The following is a 16,132-nucleotide window of genomic DNA, read 5'->3' on the forward strand; positions in this document are numbered from 1 at the left end:
CCCAGTCTGTCTCCCTGAACACAACAAATACCTTTCAGCCAATCAGCAGCTACACAGAAACAAAATAAGACATTTTGCTCTTTTTTTATCCTATATAAAAAAAAATGGCTGTGAATACATCTACATGTTGTTCCTTTATCCTTACTTTATTTCCCTTATGGTTTATATTTTTTATACTTTTTGTCTGTACTCTGTAAACTCTTGAAAATGCTTTTTTTTTAGTGCACACATTTTGGTGAATGAAGCTGATTTTGATTCTGACAAACTGTCTGGACATGCAGATTTCATTTTCCTGAAGGAATTGACAGCTGTCCATACAACCAAAACTACCAACACCTGCTTCAATGACCAATGTATTATCGTGCTTTTGTTGGCCTGAATGTAACCCCATAGAGAGTCTAAACAGCTTTGATTGTTTGGAGGATAATAGGAGATACCAGAGAAAACAATGGAGACAAGCTAAAGGCCAACATTAAAGGCCATTTTCAGAAGAAAGATCTGTGAACCTCACTGTCATCTAACCTCTTTCTACACACTTTTCCCCCTCCTGACTGATCTGAGATCTGAAAAAGCAGAATTTCTCTCCTGCTCAGCCAACTTAGGCTCAGTCATTGTTGCCTGGCAGATTTTTTGTGCAGCTCTGATATTGTGGAACAACATGAAACCACACAAAGGTGTTTGGAAGAGAATAATATACAAGACCTTGTAGATGAGTCATCGTTGAACTGATTCAGATGAAAGTGTCTTTTGACATTGGGCTCAAAACAAGCTGCAGACAAAGGGAGGCAGTTTTTATACACTGTGAAAAGGCAGCACAAAGGTGTGTCCTTTCAGCTGAGGTTAAAACGTCTAAAATGTGTTTTAAATTCTGCGAAATAACAATAGAACAACAGATAGCCTCTTCATAATTAAATATAAATATTTTAAAAAGACTTCATACTTCTGTTTATTAAAGCTCAAAAACAGAGTTAAGGAAGTTGACTGAGAAAAACAAAGCTCTTCTATATAGTGGAACAAATTCAAACATAAAAAGCACATACAGCGGAGCTTACCCCACATGAGCACAAGGTGGCAGTGTTTAACTATCATAAATATTTCAGTCCTGAAGGAAAGCGGAACAAAACGCTTGATCGACACCAGACTTTTCTCCGTGCATCACAAATTAAAATATTACAAAAATATATACTTTTTGCTGTAATTCAATAAAAAAAAATCGAACTCGTGCATTATGTAAACTCACTCCACACGTAGTGATTAATTTGATGAACTAATTTTAATGATGGGACATTATAAATAATGAAAAGTTAAATTTTGTTTCTCAAAAAAGGGTAATATCACCAAATAATTGTTCTTTGTTCAGATTTTTTAGCCATGTAATGATCTACACAATCATGAAAAAATCTAATGACCTGACGAGTTTAAAAGCTGAAGTGTGAGTGATAACAGGCCATTGGACGTGAAAAGGATCAGGAACACAATAAAAAATCTTTAGAAGGTTTCGCTAAAAAAGAAACAAGTTAACATACTATAGTGGTCCAGTCAAAGTATCCAGGTGAGTTTTGGTGAATTAGAATATCATTCAAGCACGAATTTATTTCAGTAGCTCAAATCAAAGAGTGAAATTCATTTATTGATTTATAACACTCAGATGTGTTTTACCTTATTGAAAAACCTGAATTCAGTTTAACTGACAAACAGCATTATCTGTATTTTAATAAGGAAATATGGATGTTCCAGTTTCTCTTTGGAGTTTCTGTCATTGCAATGTACCTCATTGCAATGAGGTACATTGCAATGTACCTCATTGCAATGTACCTGGTAGGAAAAGATGCAGCATCTGCATCTTTTCCTACCACATTTTTTCCTTCCACTCATCTTTCCATAAACATGCTTGGATAGAGAGCTCTGTGAGCAACCAGCTCTTTTAGCAATGACCCTTTGTGGTTTGTCCTCCTTGTAAGAGGTGTCAGTTACCGACTGCTAAACAACAGTCAAGCAAGCAGTCTTCCTTGTGATTGTGTAGGCCACACGAAGGCCATAATATATTTATTTTCATTAAAAATACTATTTTCCTCGTCTTTACGGATCTTCTAAGAAGCTGGATTTTATTAGCTTTGAGCCATGCTTAGCAGAATTAAAAGAAATAAGCGCTTGTGTGTTTAAAGGAGCAATCTGCTGGATTTTATTTGAAACTTATTAAATTACGTTGAATAATTAATAAAGCATATGGTATGATTTTTGTAAAGTGGATGTGTTGTGAATTATATAAATAAAATTGTACTGAATTGAAAAATTGAATAGAAACTGTATGACATGCACATTTCTCTTTTAGAGCTGAATGAATTAAATAAATAAACAATTTGTTTGAAAAGAAACAACTAAAGAAAGTTACTCCAAAGATCTCCATGGCAAAGCGAAAAATCGATCAACTTTAAACGTAGGACTTTTTAACACAACATTTTGAATTTTGGGAGATTAGTGAAAACAGGAATGACACTGGTTTTTGTTTTGTTTTGCCAGTCGAGCTTGTTTCTGTTTTACAAGCTGAATCTTAGAAATGATGTGTCACTTTGTGTCCTTAAGATTGCTTCATGCACTCCAACGTTTATGTCAGATAACCAGTTCCAAGGTATTAGTATCAGTTCATTGCCTCCTCCCTCCCTCCCTCCCTCCCTTCCTCCCTCGCTCTCCTTCCCGGCGCTCTGTAATTTGTCGGGTCAGGTCTGAGTCCCCGCCGCTCACCCGGGTAGGTCTCTCTCTCGGCTCCGCCGGTGCCAGACTGACGCGTCCCGTTGCGCACAGCACTCTTCCAAACGCCGCATAGTTTCCACACAGTTCCCTTTCCGGATCTCTCTCTAACCTCGGGGCTTATAGAGAGAAGGGGGGGAAAAAAGCTTCTAACTTGACAACTCGGTACGTTTTCTGCCGGGATGATACGCGGTCGGTGACAGGAGGACTCGGGGGGAGTGGACGTGTAAGCGCGGGAGGATCAAGGACGAGTCCGGGCTCTCCCCCGAGCAATTTGCGCAAGGTGCTCCAGCGGTGGCTCGTGTTGCCGCATTTGGTGGATTTCTTTACCAGCAGCTACTTTATGATGTTTGCGGTTTCCCGTTGAGCTTTTGGTGGATCCGCTCGCTGCCTCCTCTGAAACTTGTCTMTCTTGATCGTTTCGGGAGCGACAGGATGGAGTCGCACGCCGGTTCAGCGCTGCAGAAACATGCTCTGCTGTGGTTCATCATAGGTGAGTCTCACCTGCTTCAATACATTTAAAGATCCCACAGTTTTAAATCTGGATAAATGGAAAAACTGATTTAATATTTTACTGATTAAGGACGAACCTGATGCTTTTCATCTTCTGAAAACTCACCTGCTCCGTTTGGCTCCAAAAGTGAAAGCTGTCAATTTAGTTTGTTTCTCATATCTGTAAAAGTGAACAAGTTTGCAAAAGTACATTTTAAAGTTTAAAGTTTCAATCACAAACTTCAGTGTAGTTAATTGTTGTAAAGTTTCACAGAATTTTACACTTGAGCCACAGCTATAGAGCTAAAACCACAGCTGCTTTTGCCAGGTGTATTTTGGACATTAGCCTGAAGTTTTAACTTTGATCCCACCTGACTTTGGTACCGGTGTTCAGTAAAATGTAGACTTTATATGAAGCTTATGATCTTCTTTCAACAAAGGTTTTCCTTCTTGCCACTCTTTCATGAAGGCCACATTTCTGGAGTGCATGAATAATAGTTGTCATGTCAGTAGGCTCTGTTCTTCTCATGTTTAGATATGTGCCATACTCTTTCCATGTCCAGGTGATGGATCGAGAAGTCACTTATGAAATGTTCAGAGCTGAAAATATTAGCTTTATTACATAACACTGCTTTAGCTTTGATCTTGATGATGCTGTTTGTTCACTACTTTTCTTTAACAAACGTCTTCACAAACAGCTGCAGCTGAATGTAGAGTACACACAGGTAGAGTTTGCTCACTGCTTAAGGGTCGATTCACATCATCCCTGTTTAGTCCGCTTTAATCAAACTCCAGTTTGTTTGCCTTAAAGGTCCAGCTCATTTGGGGAAAATGTAGATGAACTCTGACGCGGACGAAAGAAGTCTAAAAACCCAGGTCTCGGTTTGGTCGAAATGAACTCCGGTGTGGTTTGAATGCATATATGGAAACCTCTCCAAAAGCAGGAAGCTGATTATAATACAGGACTTTTGGGTAAATCCTACCAAAACAAACACGCAAGTCTTGTGCTTGGAAAAGTTTGTAGTGTTTTGCCAAAGACAAAAGAGAAATCTTAATGTTAAAATCTGATGCCACTCCATTTCTGTTTATATTTATTGAATAATGAAGTAGTGCTGATGTCTTCCTCAGAGGTTTTCATGTTGTTTCCTTAAGTAGTTCTTGGTGCAGCGCCACCACAGGTGAGAAGGTGAACAGGTTTTTCAAAGGGTTTGGTTCGTTTCATACAGTGTAGTGTGAAAGCAAACCGCACCAGCTGAAAATGTAACAAATGCTGCAGCTTTGGTCCTAATTGAACCAAGTCTGCCAGGCTACCAGGTGTGAAAACCCTCTATGTGCCTCCTGAAGGCGATTAGATGCCCTGGATTTTATTTTTGGAGCGTGAGATAAAATTCAGAAACAAATACACACCACACTTTTTAGATCCTTATTTTTTTTTTTCATCTTTTTTCTGTCCACATCACAATTTTAGGCTGCTTGCTTTTATTCTATTACATAAAATACAAATATTCTTAAGTTTGAGGTAATAATGTGATAACAGTTTAAGTAAAGGGAATAGCCTCTTTTACAACTTTTGGAAGAATATTAAGGTCTTTTAACTTTATTTGTTTTATAGATTTAGATAACTAGTCAGTTTATTTGTTCCAATAAATACCTAAGTTATGGGTTTGTTATAGGAAGAAATTAAAATGAACAGAGGATAAGTAGAGACGTCCAGCGCCCTGTTTACTGCCTAAACACAGTAATCTCTGTTTAAACTGGAACAAAACAAAAAAAAGGGCTGTTAGGCTGTCAGCGAAATGTGTGAGAGACACTTGATTTGTTTCCTTTTTTTCCCACATATTTATTTTTAAATATACTTTAATAAACACACTGGAAGATACATGTAAGTAACCAGACACTCACCTCCCAGATCTGCTGATAACAAGTCCAGTTTAAGCTTTTGTTTAAAATAACGTTGTGACATTTGGGTCCCAGTTAAGCCAGTCCTGTCTTATAAATTAGTTTGACATGGATTTTCCATGCCCTGCGACAGACTGGCGACCTGTCCAGTCGCCAGTCTGTCGAAACGTTCCACCGAAACGTTCACTGGAGATAGGCACCAGCACCCCTCTGGACCCCACAAGGGACAAGAGTGTTAGAAAATGGATGGATGGATGGATGGATGGATGGATGGATGGATGGATGGATGGATGGATGGATGGATGGATGGATGGATGGATGGATGGATGGNGATGGATGGATGGATGGATGGATGGATGGATGGATGGATGGATGGATGGATGGATGGATGGATGGATGGATGGATGGATGGATGGATGGATGGATTGGTTTTCTGTTATTTTTGTTTTTTGAGGGTTTCATGAAATCAGTAAATCTGGTTGAGATGTTGGAAAGCTCCACAACCTGGAAACGCTCCTGAAAACAGAAGAAACTCTGGCAGCAGTGAGAAAATAAAGGAAGATAGGTCAAATACACAGAAACCACGTGAACACACAGAGAGACGCGTTTCCATTTCTTTCAATCTAGATGGAGATATTTTTGGCATTGAAGATAYTTGGGGATTTCGGGCATTATTTTTGCTTCTTTCTTCCCTCAGACACATTATATGCAAGAATGTCCCACTATTAGGTGTCAGAAATGTTTTATGTTATGCATTATAGATATATTAGAACAGAGGATATGCAGCAATTATTTTGTTTAAAAGAGAATCAAATTTCTCCAGAGAAAGACGTCATGCTGAAGGAAACATTTGTTTCTGTAAGCCCAGTTAAGTCACCGCTCTTCCACTTTGTACCCTCAAAGACTGAAGCTGCATTTCTGAATGAGTCACTATATTGCAGTGGTTTAAAGGTGTCTGAAAGATATCTCTATCCATTTTATTTTATTATCTGTTGATGAATTATTGATGCACTGCTGAGTGGCAAATAAGGTCCACAGGTGTCCACCTTTGTGAATTTCTCCTCTTTCTGTTTACACATTGAAACTCCTCCATATTATTTAAATAGTTTTATCATATCATATCATATATTCCATATATTTGATAAAATGTTTTTCTGCAGAGCTTCAGAAACCAAGTTCTTCTTGAGAATTGCCTGATTTGGTTTAAACCTACTGCAGTCAGTGACGGTTGAAGGTTTATTTCCAAACCTTCAGCCTTGTATCTTATTGAAACATTTAGTAAAACAACTTATAGTTAACAATACATCATTGTTAAGTTTGTGACAGGCTCTGGACTTTTGCCTTTTGAGAAATGATTGCTTCTGGCATATTGAGGTTTTAAACGATTGGATCTGATTTTATTCCTTTGCTAACGTTTGGCTGTAATGTACAGGTTCTTCTAAAAAAATTAGCATATTGTGATAAAGTTAATTATTTTCCATAATGTAATGAGAAAAATTAAACTGTCATATATTTAAGATTMATTGCACACCAACTGAAATATTTCAGGTCTTTTATTGTTTTAATACTGATAATTTTGGCATACAGCTCATGAAAACCCAAAATCCCTGTCTCAAAAAATTAGCATATTTCATCCGACCCATAAAAGAAATGTGTTTTAATACCAAAAAAGCCTATGTTCAGTTATGCACTCAATACTTGGTCAGGAATCGTTCAATGCTGTGTGGCATGGAGGCAATCAGCCTGTGGCGCTGCTGAGGTGTTATGGAGCCCAGGATGCTTCGATGGCCTTAAGCTCATCCAGAGTTTTGGGTTTTGCGTCTCTCAACTTTCTCTTCACAATATCCCACAGATTCTCTGTGGGGTTCAGGTCAGGAGAGTTGGCAGGCCCATTGAGCAGAGTAACACCATGGTCAGTAATACCAGTGGTTTTGGCACTGTGAGAAGGTTCCAGGTGGTGCTGAAAAATGAAATCTTCATCTCCATAAAGCTTTTCAGCAGATGGAAGCATGAAGTGCTCCAAAATCTCCTGATAGCTGCAGCATTGACCCTGGCCTTGATAAAACACAGTGGACCAACACCAGCAGCTGACATGGCTCCCCAGACCATCACTGACTGTGGGTACTTGACACTGGACTTCTGGCCTTTTGGCATTTCCTTCTCCCCAGTCTTCCTCCAGATTCTGGCACCTTGATTTCCGAAAGACATGCAAAATTTGCTTTCATCCAAAAAACGTACTTTGGACCACTGAGCAACAGTCCAGTGCTGCTTCTCTGTAGCCCAGGTCAGACGCTTCTGCCGCTGGTTCTGATTCAAAAGTGTCTTGACCTTTGACCTGGGAAATGCGGCACCTGTAGCCCATTTCTTCCACACGCCTGTGCACGGTGGCTCTGGATGTTTCTACTCCAGACTCAGTCCACTGCTTCCTCAGGTCCCCCAAGGTCTGGATTCCATCCTTCTCCACAATCTTCCTCAGGGCCTGGTCACCTCTTCTCGTTGTGCAGCGTTTTCTGCCACACTTTTTCCTTCCCACTGAGGTGCCTTGATACAGCAGTCAGGGAACATCCTATTCGTACAGAAATGTCTTTCTGTGTCTTTCCCTCTTGCTTGAGGGCGTCAATGATGGCCTTCTGGACAGCAGTCAGGTCAGCAGTCTTAGCCATGATTGCAGTCTGGAGTAATGAACCAGGCTGTTTTTCAGGAATCTTTTGCAGGTGTTTAGAGTTACTTTGTTGATTCAGATGATCAGGTTAGCTGCTCGTTCAGAGAACCTTTTCATGATATGCTAATTTTTTGAGACATGGATTTTGGGTTTTCATGAGCTGTATGCCAAAATTATCAGTATTAAAACAATAMAAGATCTGAAATATTTCAGTTGGTGTGCAATGAATCTAAAATATATGACAGTTTAATTTTTATCATTACATTATGGAAAATTAACTTTATCACAATATGCAAATYTTTTGAGAAGGACCTGTATATTTCTCATGGCTGTCTTGGAAATACTCCCTTGTTCCCCTGGAAGAGCTGAAAGAGACAGATGGGAACAAGGAGTTCTGGGGATGTTTGTCCAGATTGTTGCTTCTACGACCCGGTCCCAAATCAGCAGCAAAAACCACATAATCGGAAATATGAGAATCGTATTTTTTCATATACAGAAGAAGACGGACATTTTTAAGAAGCTTTTCTAACTCATTACTGGATGGATGAAAACAACTTGATTCTATCTTTGAGATAAAAAACATCTTCATAATAACTGACACTCCATTCAATTCAGGACGGTGTGGCCATGTCCACAGGAAAAAATGCACAGATGTGAGCACGCACCAACAAAACAAACCAGTGGACAACACCTGGACAACAAGAAAAACAGAATGACTACTGAAATGGAGTGTGTGATTTCCTAGACGCATGCATTCGTTTTTCTGAACCGCTAAACCGCTCTCCCCACTCAGGATTTACTCCTTGGCAAACCAGAGCTGTCAAAACGCTGGCCGAGAGCTTAACCAATAAACAGCTTAGAGCCACTTTGGGATCAGTGAGAGCTACTTYATGAGATATGATGTCCAGCCTGTCAGGAAGCGAAAGGGTTTTCCCCCCAAATCTGTTGGTCAGACTCAAACAAAAAGTGGAAAGATGCCTTTTAATAGAAAAGCTAGAACAACTGCACACTTTTATAGAGTCCGTGACAAAAACTCAACGATTCACCACACCTGGCATGCAAAAAAAAAATTAGAACCTCAAGTACTAGAACTAGAAATATAAATTGCACTTAGCCWTTAATAAACAGGTTCATGTGTTATTTGTTTTTCACTTTAACTTATTTACTTTGTATTTCACCTGAAACAACATCAAGCTAAAAGTAAACATCACTAGCACTAGAGGAAAGTCAGCTGAAGTCCAAATCCAGCTGCCTGCAGCGTTCAGTCCAAAACGCTGCACAAGACAAACAACAACAAACTGATGCTGCTGTGCAGAGTAACTCTGACCTGGGGGGATTTCCCAACAGCATTTAAATACATTCATATACAGTGTTGTCTAAATGCCAAAACAACATTTAGTTTTTGAAAATGTCTGTGCAGTCATATTTAAAAAATTCTACATTTCTTATAAAGTCTGTTTAAATGGCACTTGCTGTGTAGTGGAGCCAAGTGGCGTTATTTTTTTCCCCTCCATCTTCTGTAGTTTCGTTAAACTTCTGATTTCCCTTTACTACCGGTTACTCTTAGCTCCATTAGCAAACCGCCGGAGTAATCCTGATGCAGATGATGCTGCCACATCAGGACAGGCGTTTGCAACCTGCAAGCGGCTCTTTGGACTTCCCTCAGTGGCTCTTAATATCTGTGGTTACGCTGCATGTTCACACTTTGATGCTCTAGCTGGGGTGTTCAGAAGAGCTTCCTCTGATCTTTGTTTCCTCTAACAAAAGCACAGAATGAGTGTTGTGGATTTACAGAAACAGTTATGACTTATCGTTGCCACCAGGTTGCCTCGTCGTCGTTCGACTGTGCTCCAGTCTAAAATTGTAAACCCAAAAAAGAACTTTGTAAAATCCTGAAAAAAAACACAGTAGAATCTCAATTCACATCTTTGATTCTGTGTGGCACACAGTTTTTAATCTGTTAGGCTTTGTGGGTATTGCTAAAGCTTGATTTAATACTGTAGTAAGCTAATCAAAGGCTACAACAGGTCATTATTAAATAAATTATTCCCCCGTTTTAGCTGTAATTTATTTTTTTTTAGATAAAGGGGAAAAGGACTCGGTTACTCTATTCAGCGCACAGAAAAAGAGTCGCTTTAATCCTCTTTCTCTGAGGTGGTGTTCTTTCAAGTGACAGCCTGGGATTCAATTTAAATTCATTCAACATATTCCACAAACAGCAAGCAACTTTGCTGCTGGTATAGTCAAACGGCAGATAGGAAACACTTTGTGGAATGACTCACAGGAAAACATCAGGAAACTCTGACAATGTGGGCTTAATGACTGCAAGCAATTAAAACACAGCAGTTTGAATTGTGTAAGTTCAACACTATGAATGATTTATAAGCTGCATGAATACATAAACAATCTTATTTTAATTTGTGATCTGTAGGTTTTATCTGTAATCAATCGAATCTTCTGGAATCCAGACATATAATTTCAGTTTATATTGACTTATAAAGATTAACAAAATACCTTCAATGTTTTTCTTGTTCTTCCCATTTTAAAGAGTTGCTAAGATACAGAGTTCTGTGACAAACAGGAAGTTATGGATTGCTAACTGAATGTAATATCACTTTACAAATATGCTCTCTAGTTATATTTAGTTGTAGCTGTTTCCCGTCCACATCTAATAAATGTAATGATAATAAAATTTAATTTAAAAGTAGAAGAGTATGGTGCTGAAACAAAAGACAGAATTATTTTGGAGCTTTTTACATTTCTTTACTATAAGACCCACATATTGTGGAAGGCCATTTTGGTGATGTGTGACTCTTATTATTATTATTATTATTATTATTATTATTATTATTATTATTATTATTATTATTATTATTATTATTAATTAATTTATTTATTTTTATTTATTTTTTTTTACGTCTTGGGAGCCCTAATAAACTGCACAGAAAACATTGAACCTTCATCTCCAGACGGTCAGGAAACTATTAGGGGAGTGTTGTTGAAAAAAGCTTTATCTGCTATGCTATTAATAACCATAGAAACAGCTCAAATCTTGCATAAACAGGCATTGCTTATTTGTAAAATTTGTTTGGTAAAGTTTAAAATCTTTCTTTCCCATTCTGACTCAGTGCAGCTGCTCTCATCCCCCTCTGGTTGTAGAAAGAGTCAAATTTCTTTTGTATTTTACGATAATAAATACAAAGAAAACAAAAACAGGCTGGCATTTTATGCCATTTACTTACTGCTTTTGCTACAACACAAATGTTACTGCAAAATTGTTGTGGTTAGTTGATTCTACATCCACAGCTTAAAAATATTTTCTTTACAGTAGTCATGAGAACACAAAAGAGGTGTAGAGTCAGAGAAACTAAGATACTCAGTTGATTCTGCCTCCAGACACTGTTGGGTTAATTTTTCTTTGAGGGTTTGTCTTATAGGTCCAGGTTAAGCCCTAAACTCTCCATAAGAAGTGGATTATTTTTTAAAAATAGTATGCTTTTGTTTAGTCTCTCATACTTGAACCCAGTTCCAGTGTGAAAAGACTCAAGAGGGCGTTTAAAAGAAGCGTCACAAATCAGTGGGGGTGGAGGGCCAGTGGCAGCTCAGAGGCTTTAAGAAGACAGAGAGAGCGATAAATGAGGAAGGTGGGACTGGATAGTGTAAGTTTTAATAGTGCTGATATATAACTGTGCCCTGCTGTGTGTGGAGTTGGAGCCGTGTGTGTTTGTGTGCATCCTGCGCGACAGATCCGCCTACAGGACTTTGGCTAATTAGAAAGATAGTGAGCGGGGATTAAAAGGAGGAAAAGAAAGCTCAGAAAAACGGACTCACCCTGCTTTAGTGCAGCTGCTTTTCTTACTGCTTTAGAATATTTAAAAACTTTCTGTGTACACGCTTCCTGAGTGCCTCTTTGTGTTTCCCTTCTTAGGCTTTCAGAGACATGATGTGAGTTTTAAGCAACTTTGTAGCTAGAATAGCTTTTACAGTTTGTGTTTCTACACTACAGCATGTAACTACATATAGAACAGTGGATGTGTATTAACAAATGAAAGAGTTGTTCCCCCTTCATAACTTTTGGATGGGATTATTAAATCTAAAGATAGGCTGCAGCTTCCATAGTGGAAAAAAATAGGAATATTTTGTGTCAAGTCACCAAAAAGGAGCTAATATCCCATTTTGGGATGTTATAATCAGTTGTAGATCTTTTGCTGCATTAGAAAACTAATGTCGACGTTGTTATAATAGCCTTTTAAATATTCAATTTACCCACTGCACTGTTAATTCATACAAATTGAAATTTTAAATGATTTTTATACAAAAAAGAAGCTTGTTTTTTATTTTTAAAGAGATTAACATTTCTTAAGGGATAAAACAAAGTAAATAAGTTTCAATTAAAAAAAACTTCTTATTAACCTTTTATTTAAAAAATGTCATATATTTCAGTAATCTGTTGGATGATCTTTATTGGCATTACAACGATCAAGTCCTTCTTATAATTAATTGCTGACCATCTTCTTAATTTTTGCCCAGTTCCACTGGTATATAACATTTTATCTGTGACGATAAGCTCCAGGTCTTTGAGGTTGGAAGGCCTCAGTGCCACAACCCTAATCTTCAGCTCCCTCCATTAGTTGGGACCCTGGCTGGGCCACTCCAAATATGGTAGTAGTACTTTCTGTCAGAAGAAACCTGTTATTAAGATTAAAAGATTACTTCAATTTGGTTTAATTGTATCTGATATTTTTGACAACATCATGCCAACCTTGGCCATTAATGCTTGATTAACACACGTTTCTGAGTTAATGTGTCTGATTGCTGCGCAAATGTTTGTTGGATGGCCAGTTTACTATTTTTGTTTTATTTATAATACTCTTGCTTAATAATGGTTTTGTTCCTCACTTGTTTCCTGTGGCCCCTGCCTATTGATGACCTGACTAGACGCTGTTACCAATAGCTAGCTAATCACCTGTCTACCATTTTTAATCAGGCCACCTGTTTTTACTCCTAAACGGGTCCTTCCAGTAGATTTAAAACTCTGAACTCTGAAACTGCCATTTTGCAATTGAGTTACTGATTAACTCCTGTATGAACTTACAAATAAAGTTTATAGCAGTGTTATTAGTGGTTAGTGTGAGTCATGTTTTGGCTAGGATGCATAGGAATGTATTTAGAAATCAGTCTGCGCAAGTGGCTCAGTTTCAAATTTAATTTAAGTGTGAAAAAGGGTTTTGATTGAAGTCAAGATTTTCGGTGAAGGAAGCACTAAGTTAACTTAGCGCATCACTGAAACGTCACTCATCCTGCTGGTACAAATGTAGCAAATTGATTGATTGATAATGTCAAGTAACAAATGAAGTTTAAAATGAAACATACATTGTTTGTCTATGTATTACATAACTAAAAAAATGATGTGCAAGTTAAATTTGCAGGGATGATGTGACGTTGAATTGAGAAGGCTTGGTAATAAATGATATACAGCGGACTTATTTTTTTATGGAAAGTACCTTCAAATTATTTACAAAAAAATCTGCATATTTGTGGATTTTTTTTTGCAAATATATAAAATATTTGAAAACATTGTACAGTTTGTGGAGCTGAAATACCCCTCTGGTGCAACTCTATTTGATATGTTGTTGCCTGGCATTTGCAAAGCACCCAATCCAGGAGCCCCATTCATTTTCCTTGTAGCTAACATGACTGTAGATGTTAGTTTCTGTTGTAATGCCAAGATAGTTTAAACTGAGCGTTTTGATGCATATTAAGATATATTTGGTATTTAAACTTTGAACACCGGCAGATATTTGTGTTTTTAGAGGATCTGAAGTATTTGTGAATTTTTGCTATGGTAATTAATTGCAGCTCTGATTTACTACCTCAGTAAATAGTAGGTGTCCACTGACATAACGGAGTTACAATTTGAATCTTCTGCTTTGTGTGAAGACCACAGGAATAGACACTGACTTGTTATTTGTTCATCAGGTTGGAGTGATGTCTCCTCTTTCCCCCAATTTGCTTCTGCAGCGATAAAAAGCCTAGTCAACATTCCTGCAGCTTAATGGGCTTTAAATAATTCATTGTATTTTAGGTTGAGGAATCCCAGCAGGATTCACTCTGCGACACGGATCAGATTGAGGTCAGGGATGTGAACTACTGACCTTTTATTTCTCTCTTCTGTTTGCAAAAGTGTCTTCATATTTCCTGGACGCAGAAGGCCATGCGGTGGTAGAGTCAACGCCATTACAGGTTAGATGTTCAGGGCTAATTTATTCGTGGAAATCTTCCTTCATAAGCCACATCATAAAGAACCCGTGTAGAAAGTTTTGGGAGCTTCTGTAAAGATTAAAAGGAAAATGATACCACAGTTTGAATTACACACCAGAGCTTCAATGAACTGCCAGCTATCAGCGCCTCTTTGATTCCTCCTTTTCTCGCTGCTTGTGATGTGTAACTTGCCAATTTACTGGAAGGGATTTGGTGTCAAATAGCATGAGGCAGAGCAGAAAATCCCAAACTGAAGCACGTTACAGCGACTGTTTTGTATACTGTCATTAGAAATGTAATCGCCTCCAATTTACCTTAAATGCCTTAAAATTATGACCAAAATGATTTAAAAGGTGTTTTGCAGATCAAGTTTACCGTTAAGACAGATCTGAGCTGTAGCTTCGATAACACTCAGCATTACTTTAGATAATTTGAGAGGGGGTTAATCTCCGCCCTGTGGCCACTGGTATATGGGGACAAATTGCCCATTGCTCCACAGTGATCACCTCATTTAACAGCTCATCTGTCTGTGACCGCCCGGCTTCCTATCTCGTTTTGACCCCAGGTAGCTGAGGCGCCTCATACTGTGTCTGCTTGACTGAGCTGAGGATCTGCTTTAGTGTTTTCCTTATAGGGGAAGAAAAAGATTAATAATAGCACTTATTCTCTACCTCAACCCCTCTCTGATGAGTTGCTCTAATTAAATTAGCACCACTTAATGTTTCCATATTGAAGATGATTTTTTTTCCCCCAGCAACCTTCTCTTTTTATTTGTTGCTTGGTCTTGCTGTTAATGTGTATTATTCACAATACTGTAAAGAAATATTTTCCGCCTGTTATATGTTGCTTTTCTTCAGTCTCACTTAGATGTTTCAGATAAGTTGAGTGATTTTTTGTAGTCAAACTGACCACTCACAGTAGGGGTGCACTGATTTATCGGTGCCAATTTCCTTAATTTTGGGAGATCTGTGACATGTGAAGCCGATCTTATTTACTGATCTTATCTGCATCAACAAAGGTCTAAAAATAAACCACTGTCCTCTTCTACTCTCCTGTGAGAAAGGTTTGAGTGACATACTGAACCACCAGGTCATGTCTGCACGTTTCCAGTTAATAATATACACCCTATTGTTACCGACTCAGCAACTTTCTTGTTGTATTTAGCAACATTTCAGACAAAAAAAATGGGTATCGGCCAAAATCGGAATCGGCAGGTCAGGTTTTTTAAAGATCGGTAATTGGGGATCGGCCAAAAAAACTGCAATCGGTGCACCCCTAACTCAGAGTGCTTCCCACTAGAGCAAGATTCACATTCAGATTAGTACGCAGCTCGGAGTGCCTTGCCCATTAGCACATTGACATGAGGCACCTGGAGTCAAACTCACAAGTTTTGGATTGCAAAATAGCTACTATTCATACTGAGCCAGGTTTGCCTAAAATCATTCGACAAACCTTAATATTAGACAAGGAAAACCAAATTAAATTTAAAAACATAGTTTTTTAATAATGACTTAATTTATTAGGGGGAAATAAAGGTTCAAACCAATCAAAACTTATGTCAAAAAGTTTTTTTTGTGTGTTAAACCTGACTTAAGCTGTGTTTAAAAAGTAGCTAAACTCCAAATCAACTTTTCAGTACATGAAGTTACCTGTAGAATTAATCACACAAAGAAATATCTGGACCCGGCAGCAGAATCAAACTTCAATAGGATCAATGAGGTTGTGCTTTTATGTTTTGTCTAATGCAACCTTTGCTTTAATTCAATTTCTTTTTTGTATTTAATCATAAAAAAAAATCATAGTTAGGCAGAGAAAGCTAAGCCACGAAATAGGAACAAGCTTCCTGGAAAAAAGGGGAAGTTCCCAGATTTATAGTTGAGCCATGCATGAAAGTTTTAAAGAATGAAGACTAAACATTTTGAGTAACTGAATAAGACCAAATGCAAGATACTTGAATTAATATTGTTTTAATGCTAAATTAGCTATGTGATTTTGACAATGAACTTGGGATGGTAAAGATCACCGATGTGGTGTTGGAGGAAGATAGTAGGGAAAACAGAGATCGTAGTA

At 38.0% G+C, this 16,132-nt stretch overlaps 1 protein-coding gene across 1 annotated transcript in view; it reads left to right on the plus strand.

The window, feature by feature from the left end:
* Positions 1-2,405: 2,405 nt before the first annotated feature.
* The window catches only part of ramp1 (receptor activity modifying protein 1), a 61,244-nt gene continuing 47,517 nt past the window's right edge, over positions 2,406-16,132 (plus strand). Inside the window, exons 1-2 of the mRNA XM_008402391.2 lie at positions 2,406-2,437; positions 3,183-3,241. Coding sequence (XP_008400613.1) covers positions 3,184-3,241 — 58 coding nt within the window. The 5' untranslated portion in view covers positions 2,406-2,437; position 3,183. The remainder of the gene's footprint in view (positions 2,438-3,182; positions 3,242-16,132) is intronic.

This window comes from Poecilia reticulata, linkage group LG2 (assembly GCF_000633615.1).
Source record: "Poecilia reticulata strain Guanapo linkage group LG2, Guppy_female_1.0+MT, whole genome shotgun sequence".
Classification (NCBI taxonomy): domain Eukaryota; kingdom Metazoa; phylum Chordata; class Actinopteri; order Cyprinodontiformes; family Poeciliidae; genus Poecilia; species Poecilia reticulata.